General features: G+C 33.2%; 1 protein-coding gene across 6 annotated transcripts in view; it reads right to left on the bottom strand.

Annotated features, from left to right (window-relative positions):
* Nucleotides 1-659: 659 nt before the first annotated feature.
* LMO3 (LIM domain only 3) overlaps nucleotides 660-11,562 on the bottom strand; it is a 73,716-nt gene continuing 62,813 nt past the window's right edge. For all 6 annotated transcript variants that reach the window (XM_043969054.1, XM_043969053.1, XM_043969052.1 and 3 more), the window contains 2 exons: nucleotides 11,557-11,562; nucleotides 660-3,522 (listed from right to left, as the gene is read on the bottom strand). The exon at nucleotides 11,557-11,562 is cut by the window's right edge and continues 120 nt beyond it. In XM_043969054.1, the coding sequence (XP_043824989.1) occupies nucleotides 3,417-3,522; nucleotides 11,557-11,562 (112 nt within the window). In that variant the 3' untranslated portion in view covers nucleotides 660-3,416. The remainder of the gene's footprint in view (nucleotides 3,523-11,556) is intronic.

Raw genomic sequence — 11,562 nt, 5'->3', positions numbered from 1 at the left:
TATAATTTCTCTAACTACTTAAGTGAATACCCAGATACTTCTAACCCCCCCAAAAGAAAACTACACCGAGCATTGTAATTTTACTTGTGTATGCTTTGCTTCATTTTAGCAACAACTTATATTGAAAAAAATATATACCCCAGAATTTAGTGGGACTTTTCCCCTTAATTCATTACATAAAATATATAAACTTAGCCTGACAGTAAAAGAATTAACACTTTCAAAATGGATTGGTTATATATATGTGCGTGTGTATGTGTATATGTGCACACACACATACATATATATGTATATGGATATATATACATTTACACAGATACATATATACACATACACATTATAAATAAATGGATTGTTTTTATATATTATATATTTGCACATGTACTTATACACATATATATGTATGTGTATGTATGTGTATATATGTGTGTGTGTAAATTTTGCCCAGCAGTTATTATCTTCATTTTTTATAATTTCCCCCTAGTATATAAATCCACAGACTGCAAATCCCTGAGATGCTAAATATAATACTGTGGGAAAATTTTATCTGTTGAGGTTAACCCATACCACAAGCAGGTCAATGCATTTAAGAATCTTCTTCCTCATCCATAGTCTCAATTTAGATCATCTAACCTTCTGACAATTAAATGCAATGGAAGTCATGTTATAACCTTTTTATTAAAAGCATAAATCCAAGTATAAAAATGGATGAAAGAGATCAGAAGATATTTATTAAGCAAGGTCAAAGTAAAATTACAAACATTTCAGCTTAAAACTTGGTCAGTGTTCTTCAGAAGTGGAGCTTCCCTGATCCTTCAACATAAAGATTTTATAAGAAATATGTTGTGAGTGGAAATGTTTCTTCTTTTAAAAAAATCTCAAGTTGATCCTAGTACTGGAGGATTTGGAAAATGAGGTGTGAAGTGCAATCCACACAGTACAAAGTAAAGAGGAAAACTTTTGCCACAATCCAGTGAATCTGAATAGTGTATTATTAAAAAAAAAAAAGTCACTATGAAAGGGGCAGGGTGGTTGTTAACCTAAGAATCCAATGTGTAAATTCATTCTCTGAAATCAAGCCTCTACGATTAAGATCTTAATTTATTCATTTTAAGGGTCTAATAAATAATACAGTTCATCTATTTTCCTTATGAGAATTTTTGAAATGCTAGAAAAGAAGTAAAAAGAAGAAATTAGTTTGGCCTTTTGGTAGTGAGGATCTAAAATCAGATGATAAAATCAGAAAAGACCTGAGAGGCCATCTAATCCAACTGATACAGGAATGCCTTCTACAACAAGATGAATCTTGCTCACAATTTACCGTAGGTATTTTGATATATTAGCCATATGTAAAATAATTTACATTTTAAAAGTCCCTTGTATATTAGATCTCATCTCCCTTCAAATAACTTTCCATCAAGAATGACATGGCAATATGATGAAAGCCACTTGTTACTTCTTCCCTTCTTTCCATAAAAGTTTCTCTCTTCATAAAGTAACTTGCATCTGGATTTTTTAGTCTCTGTACTAATTATACTTTTGTGATATTCAATGTGTAACCATTTACTATGAAATAGCATTAAAATGCTTATCTTCATTTTCCAAAGCAGTAGCTTTCTCTTGAAAATAACCTTTGGCAAGTATTGAGAAAATGTGTACATGTGTATATTTCCTCCAGATTTAAATGCACACTGATTATGAAGCTTTCCTTTAAATTCAAGTTCTCAAATACCTCACATCCAGACTAGAAGCCTGAAAATATACTTTTGACTAAAACAAAGCAAAACAAAACAGATATAAGATGCATTCATTACCCTTAACTTCTATTCTTTGTATATTTGTAGGACAAAACAGCTTTGGAAAACCACTGGAAAACCTAAGTTCACTCTATAGGCACAGCAAAACAAAAACAAAATGTTAATAGCACCACATTTGCTTTCGCAAATTATATGCTTCATTGTGCCTGTGTGAGAACAGCTTTAGTGAGTGAATGGAATGAATCCCACCCAAGAGGAGATCATGTCTTCACATCTTCCATAATTGTTCTGTCTTCTATAAACCTGCTCACTTGCAAACTATGAGGTAAGCCTAGAAATGATATTTCACTCCTTTAAAAAAATGTAATGACAGATTTTCAATGTCTATGTGATGAATTTTGAGTGAAGAGTTGCTTTAAATTTAAATAAAAGCAGTTGGGGAATGTGCGGAACAAGTTTAAAAGTGCTCAGCTTGGCATGTTAAAAGGATGGTAGAATGCAGAATAAAATATAACCAGTTTTACAGTGTTTTATCCAATCCTTGTTTCTTTTCCAATTGGTCTTAATAGACATTATCCAGTTCTGAGACACAAGTAACACTGCTGAGAAGATGCCATGGCTTCACTGTATAGAAATAAGACTTCAGTAAATTTATGTGCAATTCTAAATATTTTAAAAGATCTCAGATTATGTGGAAAAAATCAAGGATAACATGTTGCTTAAAGTTTTTATAAGAACTTTGATATTTTTTCTAAGTTACTACACCAGGGAAGTAACATTTTTCTAAATTAACCCTTTGGAAAAAATACATGACAACCAAAGGCACTAGTTTGTAAAGGGGACTAAAGGCTGGCAAAAATCATGAAACATATTAAGAAGTTTGAGTACAAGAATCTGAAATCATTAATACGTATTTTCATGATTTAAAGATATATTCTAAAAATGCCACTTTTTCCAAGTTGACAAAAAATAAAATTACTCTTAGATGAAACTTTTATGCGTTTTTTAAAAATCTGATCTTCAAGCCCCTGAAAATAGGGGTTTTATAATGAAAACACTGACGGACCCTTCATCATAGTGGCAGTAGTAGTGGATGCTGCTAGAATACTTTTGTTTTCTTAAATATTTAACATAGATAGACTTGCTTTATCTATGTGCGTAGCATTTAGTGGGGTTTACCCTTTAATTTTTTTTAATAGAAAGTTACAGCTCATTTAAAATAGCTGGTAGATACAGAAAGCATAAATATACAATAAGTTTAAACACTGATTGTACTAAATGCAACAATACAAAGAAGCAAAACAAAACACAAATAGTAACACAATAAAACTGTATTACATTTGTGCTTCAAATATTACAATACATTATATACAATAGTCCAAAATAAACATCTCATGCCAAATGACACAAAACAAAGAGCAAGCAAGAGAATCTGACGATATGTACATTACCTTTTGTTTGTAATAATAAACATTCAACTCTGAACGGGAGCAATTTCACTACATACAGTTGCAGTCCGCCTTTTATTCCACACGATCATCCTGTTTTTCTATCTCTACACTATCCAATAAGTTCCTGTGTCAATTCTTATATACATTTTGAGCAAAAAAGATAAAAGAACGTAGTGCTTTGTATTCTTAGTGGGGTGACGTTGATAGATCAGCGAACCTGGGGTGCATAACCTTCTTTCATCAAACCCTCCTCATAGTCCGTCTGGCAAAGGATCATGTTATTCTTTAAGAAAAATTTGTCTCCGACACAAAATCTGAAAATATATTTTAAAAAATCATTTTGACAGATTTAAGGCCATTTCATTGTAGAGTCACAGTTAAAAAATATGGTTCTATGTCAATGACATAATTCTATAAATTAGAAATTTGGCTTAGACAATGCTTTCTCCCAATGAGGCAATTTAGCATTTTATTGAAACATTACATGATTATTCTAATTTTAACCTTAAATCTCAAGAGAAATCATACACTATCATGGAGATAAGTTGTCAGCACACCAGGCACCTATTTGTACAACAGGTTTATTTAGGGTAAGCATGTTACTTGAAAAACAAGTAGAATTGTATCGCTTTCCTAGAAAGAATATAGAAGCATTTATACTGTCTTGTCCATTTATCCACATTGCAAAAAAGGGGGGGGGAAGTTTTAAAATAACTAGGCCAATTAGAAATTAAGCTATTTTTAACACTTTCTATTTGCCAAAATGTTTAAATTTTAATGATTTATAAGTGAAAAAAGGTCTGTGGTATGGAAGCTTCTTTAACAGATTATGCTGCAGGGTAATATTCCTTATTTGTGACAAGTTCACCAACTCTAAAGCATTTACAGTGGCATTTCTTAGAGTATTTCAAGTTAAAACAAAAGAGTTTAACATAGGGAGCACTGATGTGAATAAAGCAAACCATTTTTATTAGCTAACTGCATTTTACTTCATAAAGCATAGTTTAATCTACTTTAGGCAATAGTATTCTCCATAAAGGTTTTTTGTTGGGGCAGAATTTCTAAATGATGAGACTTTTCACTCACCATTGAGGTGAGAAATAAATGCTGGTGTTGTTTAGAGCTGATTTAACAGCATCTCAGTAGCTATGTGGGGGGTGGTGGGAAGGTTTATATATGTATTTAATTGTAACAATTTAACCTTCAAACAGTAGTGTCTGCTAGAGTTGACCCAGTATAACAGACATATAATTATACAAGTTGACCTGACTGACCTTTGATAGTGGCCTCTCTTTATCAGACAGTCAATTTCTAATGATGTTCAAGTAGAAATCTAAGTGGATTGTCAGATTAAATTGTGTATTGAAAGCTACCCTTTAATGTTTTGTGAAGTTGGAGCCTCCAATGAGTAGCAGTTGGACTGATTTACATTTGCAAAGATTGGAATGCTGGACAAACAATGAACCCATTTATTTTCCAACTGGGTAGTTTTGGAAATTTATCCTTACACTCAAGTAGATAGGGGGGAATTGCACAATAAAAAAGTGGAATGAAAGGAATTAGTTTTTCCTCTTAAAGGAAAATTAGTCTGTTTATTTATGGAGTATATTTTCCCCCCTCCTCTAGGATTACTGCCTGCTGATGCTGTTGATTGAAAGGAGAGTTTATGCAATGATCTTGAAATCCTGGCCTTTATTAGAGGTCAAGGCTGATATAAATGAACTTTAAACTTTAAACAGTCTAGCTATAATAAACGAATCTTAGTTTTAGATTATACTACTAACTAAAACTAAACTCAAAAACAGCAAAAAAAAAAATATGTTCAGATGGGAGACATATCTATTACATTTCCATCCAGAACAAAAATTTCCTAGAGATGGAACGAAACAGAATGCATACTGTGTAGAGACTATAATTCAAAACCAACAATTTCTATGTCTTGTTGAAGAGAATATTAGTTACTTGATAAAATCGACTTATATTAGTCAAAACGAAAACTCTTCTTTATGTTTTATGACTATTTCCAGATTTAAATGTATATCACAGAAAGGCACTCTTATCCCTTTTTGCTAACCTTTAAGTATCACAAAATTCATGAGTATAACCAAGTTTACATTAGCTATCAGTTAACAAAACCACAGCAAATCAAATTATTTTATCATTTATAAACCTTTAGACTATAAAAGTGTTATTCTTCAATTATATATTAATGTATATCATTTGTAATAAAGTCAACATAGCAATAAACATTTCCTTACATTTACACAGCATCATGATTTACCAATCTCTTCCCTTATGACTATCTTCTGAGGTAGGCAGTCTACTATCAGTCCCATTTTACAGATGAGGGAACTGAAGCTCAAAATAAATGAATTGAGACTCAGACCTGTATATATTGATTCCAAGTCCAATGTTCTTAACTATACCACATTTACTGATCATTTGCAATATGTTATTGATATAGTGGGAAAATGGGGTATGGGATGTGTTAGGGATTGGGGTTCTTGGGAATTCCTCTTTAAAGAATTACACCCTCTTGCACACAAAATGTAGTTAGAATAAGGTGATAGTTTATTTAGGAGCAAGGGAAGGGAAGGGTGGGGGGAGGGAAACCATGAAAGAAATCCTTAGACTTTCATGGGGAGATTGGCATGAAGCACATGGCTCCGAGGTACCAAATCTCCTCGAACAGGAGACCGGAAGGTACTTTTATAGAGGACTGATGGGGGTGGACCATCTGCCCGTGAAAAGTTCCTTTAGTGAGAGAGGACCATCCCCCACTGGTGGTAGCTGGGGGAATTGGGTGAGCAGTGGAGGACCATCCCCCACTGGTAGTGACTAAAGGAATTGGGTGAGGGGTGGCTACAGATCCCTCTTCAGAGCACAAAGGCCGCAGCCACACCCAAATTTATCTCCCCAGGGTAAGGGAGACCAGAAGGGTAGGAATCCCAAGCTAGCTCAGTCTGATTTGGTTCCTCTAGGAACCCTCTGTCCTCTGGTTTAGTTTCTCAAGGAGAAGATTCCTCGGTGTGCCCCAGAGAAATTCTGGGGTGCTCTGCGCCCCATGACATTATTCAATATTTGAACTGTCTTTATGCCAAGTACATTATTATGGATGTCACAGGATCATATATTTAGAGAGGAAAGGGACCTTAGAAATTCTCTAGTCTAACTTAGTCAGATTAAGTGACTTACCCAGGGTTGCATAGGTAGTAAAATGCAAACCCTATTCTGTGGGCATCCAAAGGGGGAATAAAAGCACACTCTGTAATTTTATATATGATATTTACACTCTCTGAAAGCCTATAAGCATCAAAAAGGGGGAAAACATGCACTTGTAATTTGAACCTTCCAGTATTGGTTTAAATATTGGGGTATATATTTAAATGTTAAAATTATGAAGCTAGTATTTTATTACATTAATGTTACTGCTATCATATTTGAAAAATATTAGAATAAAATAGGAAATATTGAATAGTAGAATATAGTTCCATGTAAGATAATTTTATATTAGTTTTATTGAAAATTCAAGTCATTGGAAAGACCCTTATCCTGACAACTTTGAAACAGATAACACTTTAAACATCTTCGTACCCCAACCACTTACAGACGAAAGTATAATTTCATCTATTTTTTTCCTAAAATGCCAATATCACAAAACATACAAGATTTATAGCTGAATTTTTGGTTGCTGTTGTTTTGCTAGCTTTGTTTTCAGCCTTAAGAACTTTCTGAATGGGTTAAAAATGTGTACATAATCAACACCTCTGTTAAATATATGCTGATGTTTGGTAAGGGCAAAAAGAAAGCTATAGAAAAAATAAAGAAAAGGGACTTACTTCCATTATTACCATCCTCTCAAAGGTTCATTAATAGGCTACAGCTCTTAACTTTCCTAATAGGGTAAGGGTAAATTAAATCAGACAATTGCAATTCAACTGTCCCACCCTTCACTTTTAAAAACAGTTAGGTAGGGCCCAATTCTCTTCTTTATCTACATTTCTGTTTCAAGTGGACACTCAGGATTACAGACTATTGGAACGGATTTCAATGCTACCCTGTACCATTTTCAGATTGTAATCAATTCACTTCACTTGATTTTAAACAGCAGGGCAGGGACTAGATTTTATTAAATCTTTCTTTCATCTATGTTTAGCAGGGTTGTAAACATGCTGTGCACTTTATTTTGCCAATTTGATTTCAGAAATCTGTTTAACATTTTAATATTTGCAAAGTTGGTTGTTGTTCTTTGTGATCACAGAGGACCTGAATGACATCACTATATTGGGGTCAAGGTACATTGTGTCCAACTGTAGCAGATCAAACCAGCAGGAGCTCAGAAAGCTCTACCACAGGTAGGGAAGAACTAGTCCATGTATTTTCATAGGATTTATCAGCATTTTCATACCATTGCTTACCTAATCCTTGCCCTCATCACCAAAAGCAGTAGGAGGAGTTAAGCATTTATTAAGCACCTACCATGTGCCAGGCATATTATAAAGACTATCACATTTTACATAGATTACTACATAGCTTACTAACCGGCCTCATGACTTCTAGATACTCCCATACCTCCTAAACTATTCTGGATATTTTTGAGTCACCTTTCTAAGAAGATTAAAATTTGATTGGAATGTAAGAGCCTTGTAGGGAGAAGCATTTTTTGTCTTTATATTCCCAAACCTTAGCACAGTGTCTGGCTCATAGTTAGTGCTCAACAAATCCTCACTGAATTGCATTGTGTTTATCTGGCATGACCTTATGATCTACAATCGAACTACAATGCCATTCAAATCATAGTCAAAATGCTTATCCTGCCATTCAAAGCAAACTAATCCAGTGCTCTCCAACTTTATTTCTCTTTATTTCCCTGAGACCCTCACACAAACTCCCCTCACTGTCCCCTGTTTATAGTAGGTTTCTTTCATTCTTTCCTTCTTGCTTGAAATAACCTCCATCATCCTTCCTGTTAAGCTAAATTTTCAACATTTATCAAGTAACATTATGCTTAAAGTATTGTCCAGGATAATTAAGTCATTCCTACTCTTAGGATGTATTCCATCTTTTAAGACTTAGAGTTTTATCTCTTCCATTGTCTTTTTTTTTGGGGGGGGTGAGGCAATTATCTCTTCCATTGTCTTTTTTTTTGGGGGGGGGTGAGGCAATTGGGGTTAAGTGACTTTCCCAGGGTCACACAGCTAGTAAGTGTTAAGTGTGTCTGAGGCTGGTTTTGAACTCAGGTCCTACTGAATCAGGGCCGGTGCTCTCTCCACTGCGCCACCTAGCTGCCCCTCTTCCATTGTCTTTTGACTATGCCAATGATCAGTATGAACCTCAGTAAACACTGATCTCTCTAATAGTACTTATTCTGCTTCCTGACTATACTGTCTTATATAGTTTTGCTGTGTGATGTCTCCTTTCCCCCAGTAAACTGTCAGACTCTTATGGGCAGTTTCTTTTTTTATTCTCTATCTTTACTGAGACATGAGGTAGGTGTTAAAAATATGATTAATTACTAATGGATGGTAGAGGAAGACTAAATCTTTGTATTATATTGACTCATTTAAAATGAGGAAATATAACATATTATTACTGTTGTTAAGGGAGAGATGTTTGATTATAAGAAATTGCATGAATGTACATATTCCATCTTGATAAAATACATATTCCACCTAGACAAAATGTTAATAAATTTTTCTTTGGTAATTTAGAACTTATATTAATTTATTTAAAAGTAACATTTTTACAAACAGAGGGTTTCAAAATTTCATTTAATTTCATTTCAAAAATGAGAATTCTGTGAATTGGCCAATTAGGCCTTGAAAGGCATGACTTGATTTTAATGGCTGGAGATTTTTTCATTTTAATTACATTTAAAATTAAATATTTGAACTAAGAACCTGATAAAAAAAACTCTACCCAACATTCATGATATCTCGTTTCAGAAACAACAAAAAATTTCTCACAGGGAAAGTTACCTATCACTACCAATTTGCCTTGTGTTTCACTTGAAAAGACACAAATTACTACAATTATTTGGCTGCCCAAAGTAGAGGACCATGAATTATCATGGTTTTATTGGAGACATTGGTTTTCCAAGCTAACTTCTAGGAAAAAGTGTCACCTACATGGAAAACCTTTTGTATTCAGGGTAACAAAAATTGCCTGCTTTGCTTGACTGATGAAGATTAGCTGACTTCTTGCATTAAAGAAGTTTGTCTTGTATGGACTAAAGTGACAAGATAATAACTAAGTGCTAATTGTGCATAACCAACACTAAAGATATGCAGCCCCCTTATGGCATGTAATAAATGAAGCGACAACAGAAATATATTAGGCACTTTCATAATGATACTAGAGTAGTGTTTTACAGCAATAAGAATATGAACAGTTTTAGAGTCAGAATTTAGGAGCGTTTGTCTTACTTCACTGAGTTCTACTAGAGAGAGAAACTTAATTGTGAATGCTTTTTTATTTCTATGATGAAATAAAATTGATGCATGATTTGTAAATAGCACTAACAACCTGCAATTATTCTGTATCATAATACAATTTAAGCAAGGTTTAATATTTGTATGATGATTTAATTTTATGTACAAAATATGGCTAGAATAGAGATGCTCAACCCTGAGATCAGTAGACCAAAGTAATAAATCAATGCAATTACTATAAGTCTATTAATAATATGCCTTTTGGAAACAAGGTATATTTGATAATTTTTTCTGGGTCTCAGCCAAAAATGCTTGGGTTGTAATCTGTGGCTATAAGGATCTAAGGATCTAGTGTTATAAAGCCTACTTTTTAGACTAGGAAGATGAGCCCTTCCAATTATTCCTTAGGAGAAAAAATGAATTCTTTTAATGTCTATGTTAATAGCATATGTCTGATTACTTACTGAAATTCTTCAGAAATGTATCTGATAGTTCCAAAGGACTCATGATGGAAAATGCTCTCCAAATCCAGGGGAAAAAAAAGAACTATGGAATCTAGATGCAGATTGAACCATACTATCTCTATTTTTTTTCTTTTTTGAGGTTTTTCCTTTTTGCTCTGATCCTTCTTGCACAGAATGATTAAAGCAGAAATATGTTTAATGTGATTGTGTGTGGGGATATATATATATATATATATAAATATATATATAACCTATATCAGATTACTTGCTGTCGGGGAGGGGCAAAGGAGAGGAGGGAGGGAGAAAAAAATTGAAACTAGAAATCTTATAAAAACAAATGTTGCAAACTATCTCTACATGTAACTGGAAAATAATAAAATACTTTTATGGAAAAAAAGAAATATATCTGAAATTTTGGAAGAAGAAACTAAAGACAATATGTGTCATTTAATAAAATCAAATTAATGTTCTTTAGCTAAATAACTTGTAGCATATAAATTATGAAAATATATAGCAATTTTCCAACTCTAGATTATATGAAGCATTATAAAATACTTGCTAAAATAGGCAGTTTCATGTTAAATAATCACTTACGGGAAATAGTTTATTTTTGACATGTAAGTTCAGGAGACCTTTCTTGGTCTCACAAACTGCTAATGCTGTTCCCCCTCAAGATTCCCTTGTACCCTTGCACATGCATGAATGCATGCATGCATGCACACACATATTGTCTTCATTAAAATGTAAGCTCATTCAGGTAGCATTTATATATTTTACATAAAAGAAAACTTACATTTCCAATGTTATATACTAAAATACTGAAAGTACATAAGAATGTTTGCTTTCCCTAAAACTTTTGTTGGCAATTTGTTTCAGAATAAGAGCAAAGCTTTGAAGAACCTGGTTGGATCTACTGTCGATAATTTCTACAAAGAGGCAGACAAAAATTACACAAGGTGAAAGGGCTAGGAAGAGTCAGTCTTAACTCTGAAGAAGTACCATACATTTGAGATAAAGATAGCTCACATTTACATAATGCTTTAATATTTGAAAAGCACTTAAGAAATATCTCATTTTATCCTCACAACAAGTGAAGTAGGCACTATTATTATTCCCATTTTATAGATGAGGAAACTAAGGCACATTATTCTTTAAGCTACTGAGGTACTTTTGGCATTTTCAAAGGAAAGGAATAAGAAAAGGACTGGAAGGAAAACAATAGTTTATTAACATCTTGCAAATACATGTAATATAATAATGTAGTTAATTCAGGAAAATAATGACATTTTAAAAAATTTTCTAGTAGTTATTTCTGAGCCTAAATGAGTGCACACAGACACTCTCAATGAATTCCTTTAAATGCAGAGCAATAAAATATTTTCTGGCCTTTAAAACAAAACAACAACAAACAACTATTCTATTCCTTTTGGGAGTCCCAATAAAATTGTCTTACCTTTGA

Source organism: Dromiciops gliroides, chromosome 5 (genome assembly GCF_019393635.1).
Source record: "Dromiciops gliroides isolate mDroGli1 chromosome 5, mDroGli1.pri, whole genome shotgun sequence".
Lineage (NCBI taxonomy): Eukaryota > Metazoa > Chordata > Mammalia > Microbiotheria > Microbiotheriidae > Dromiciops > Dromiciops gliroides.
This window is presented reverse-complemented; position numbering and strand designations above follow the sequence as displayed.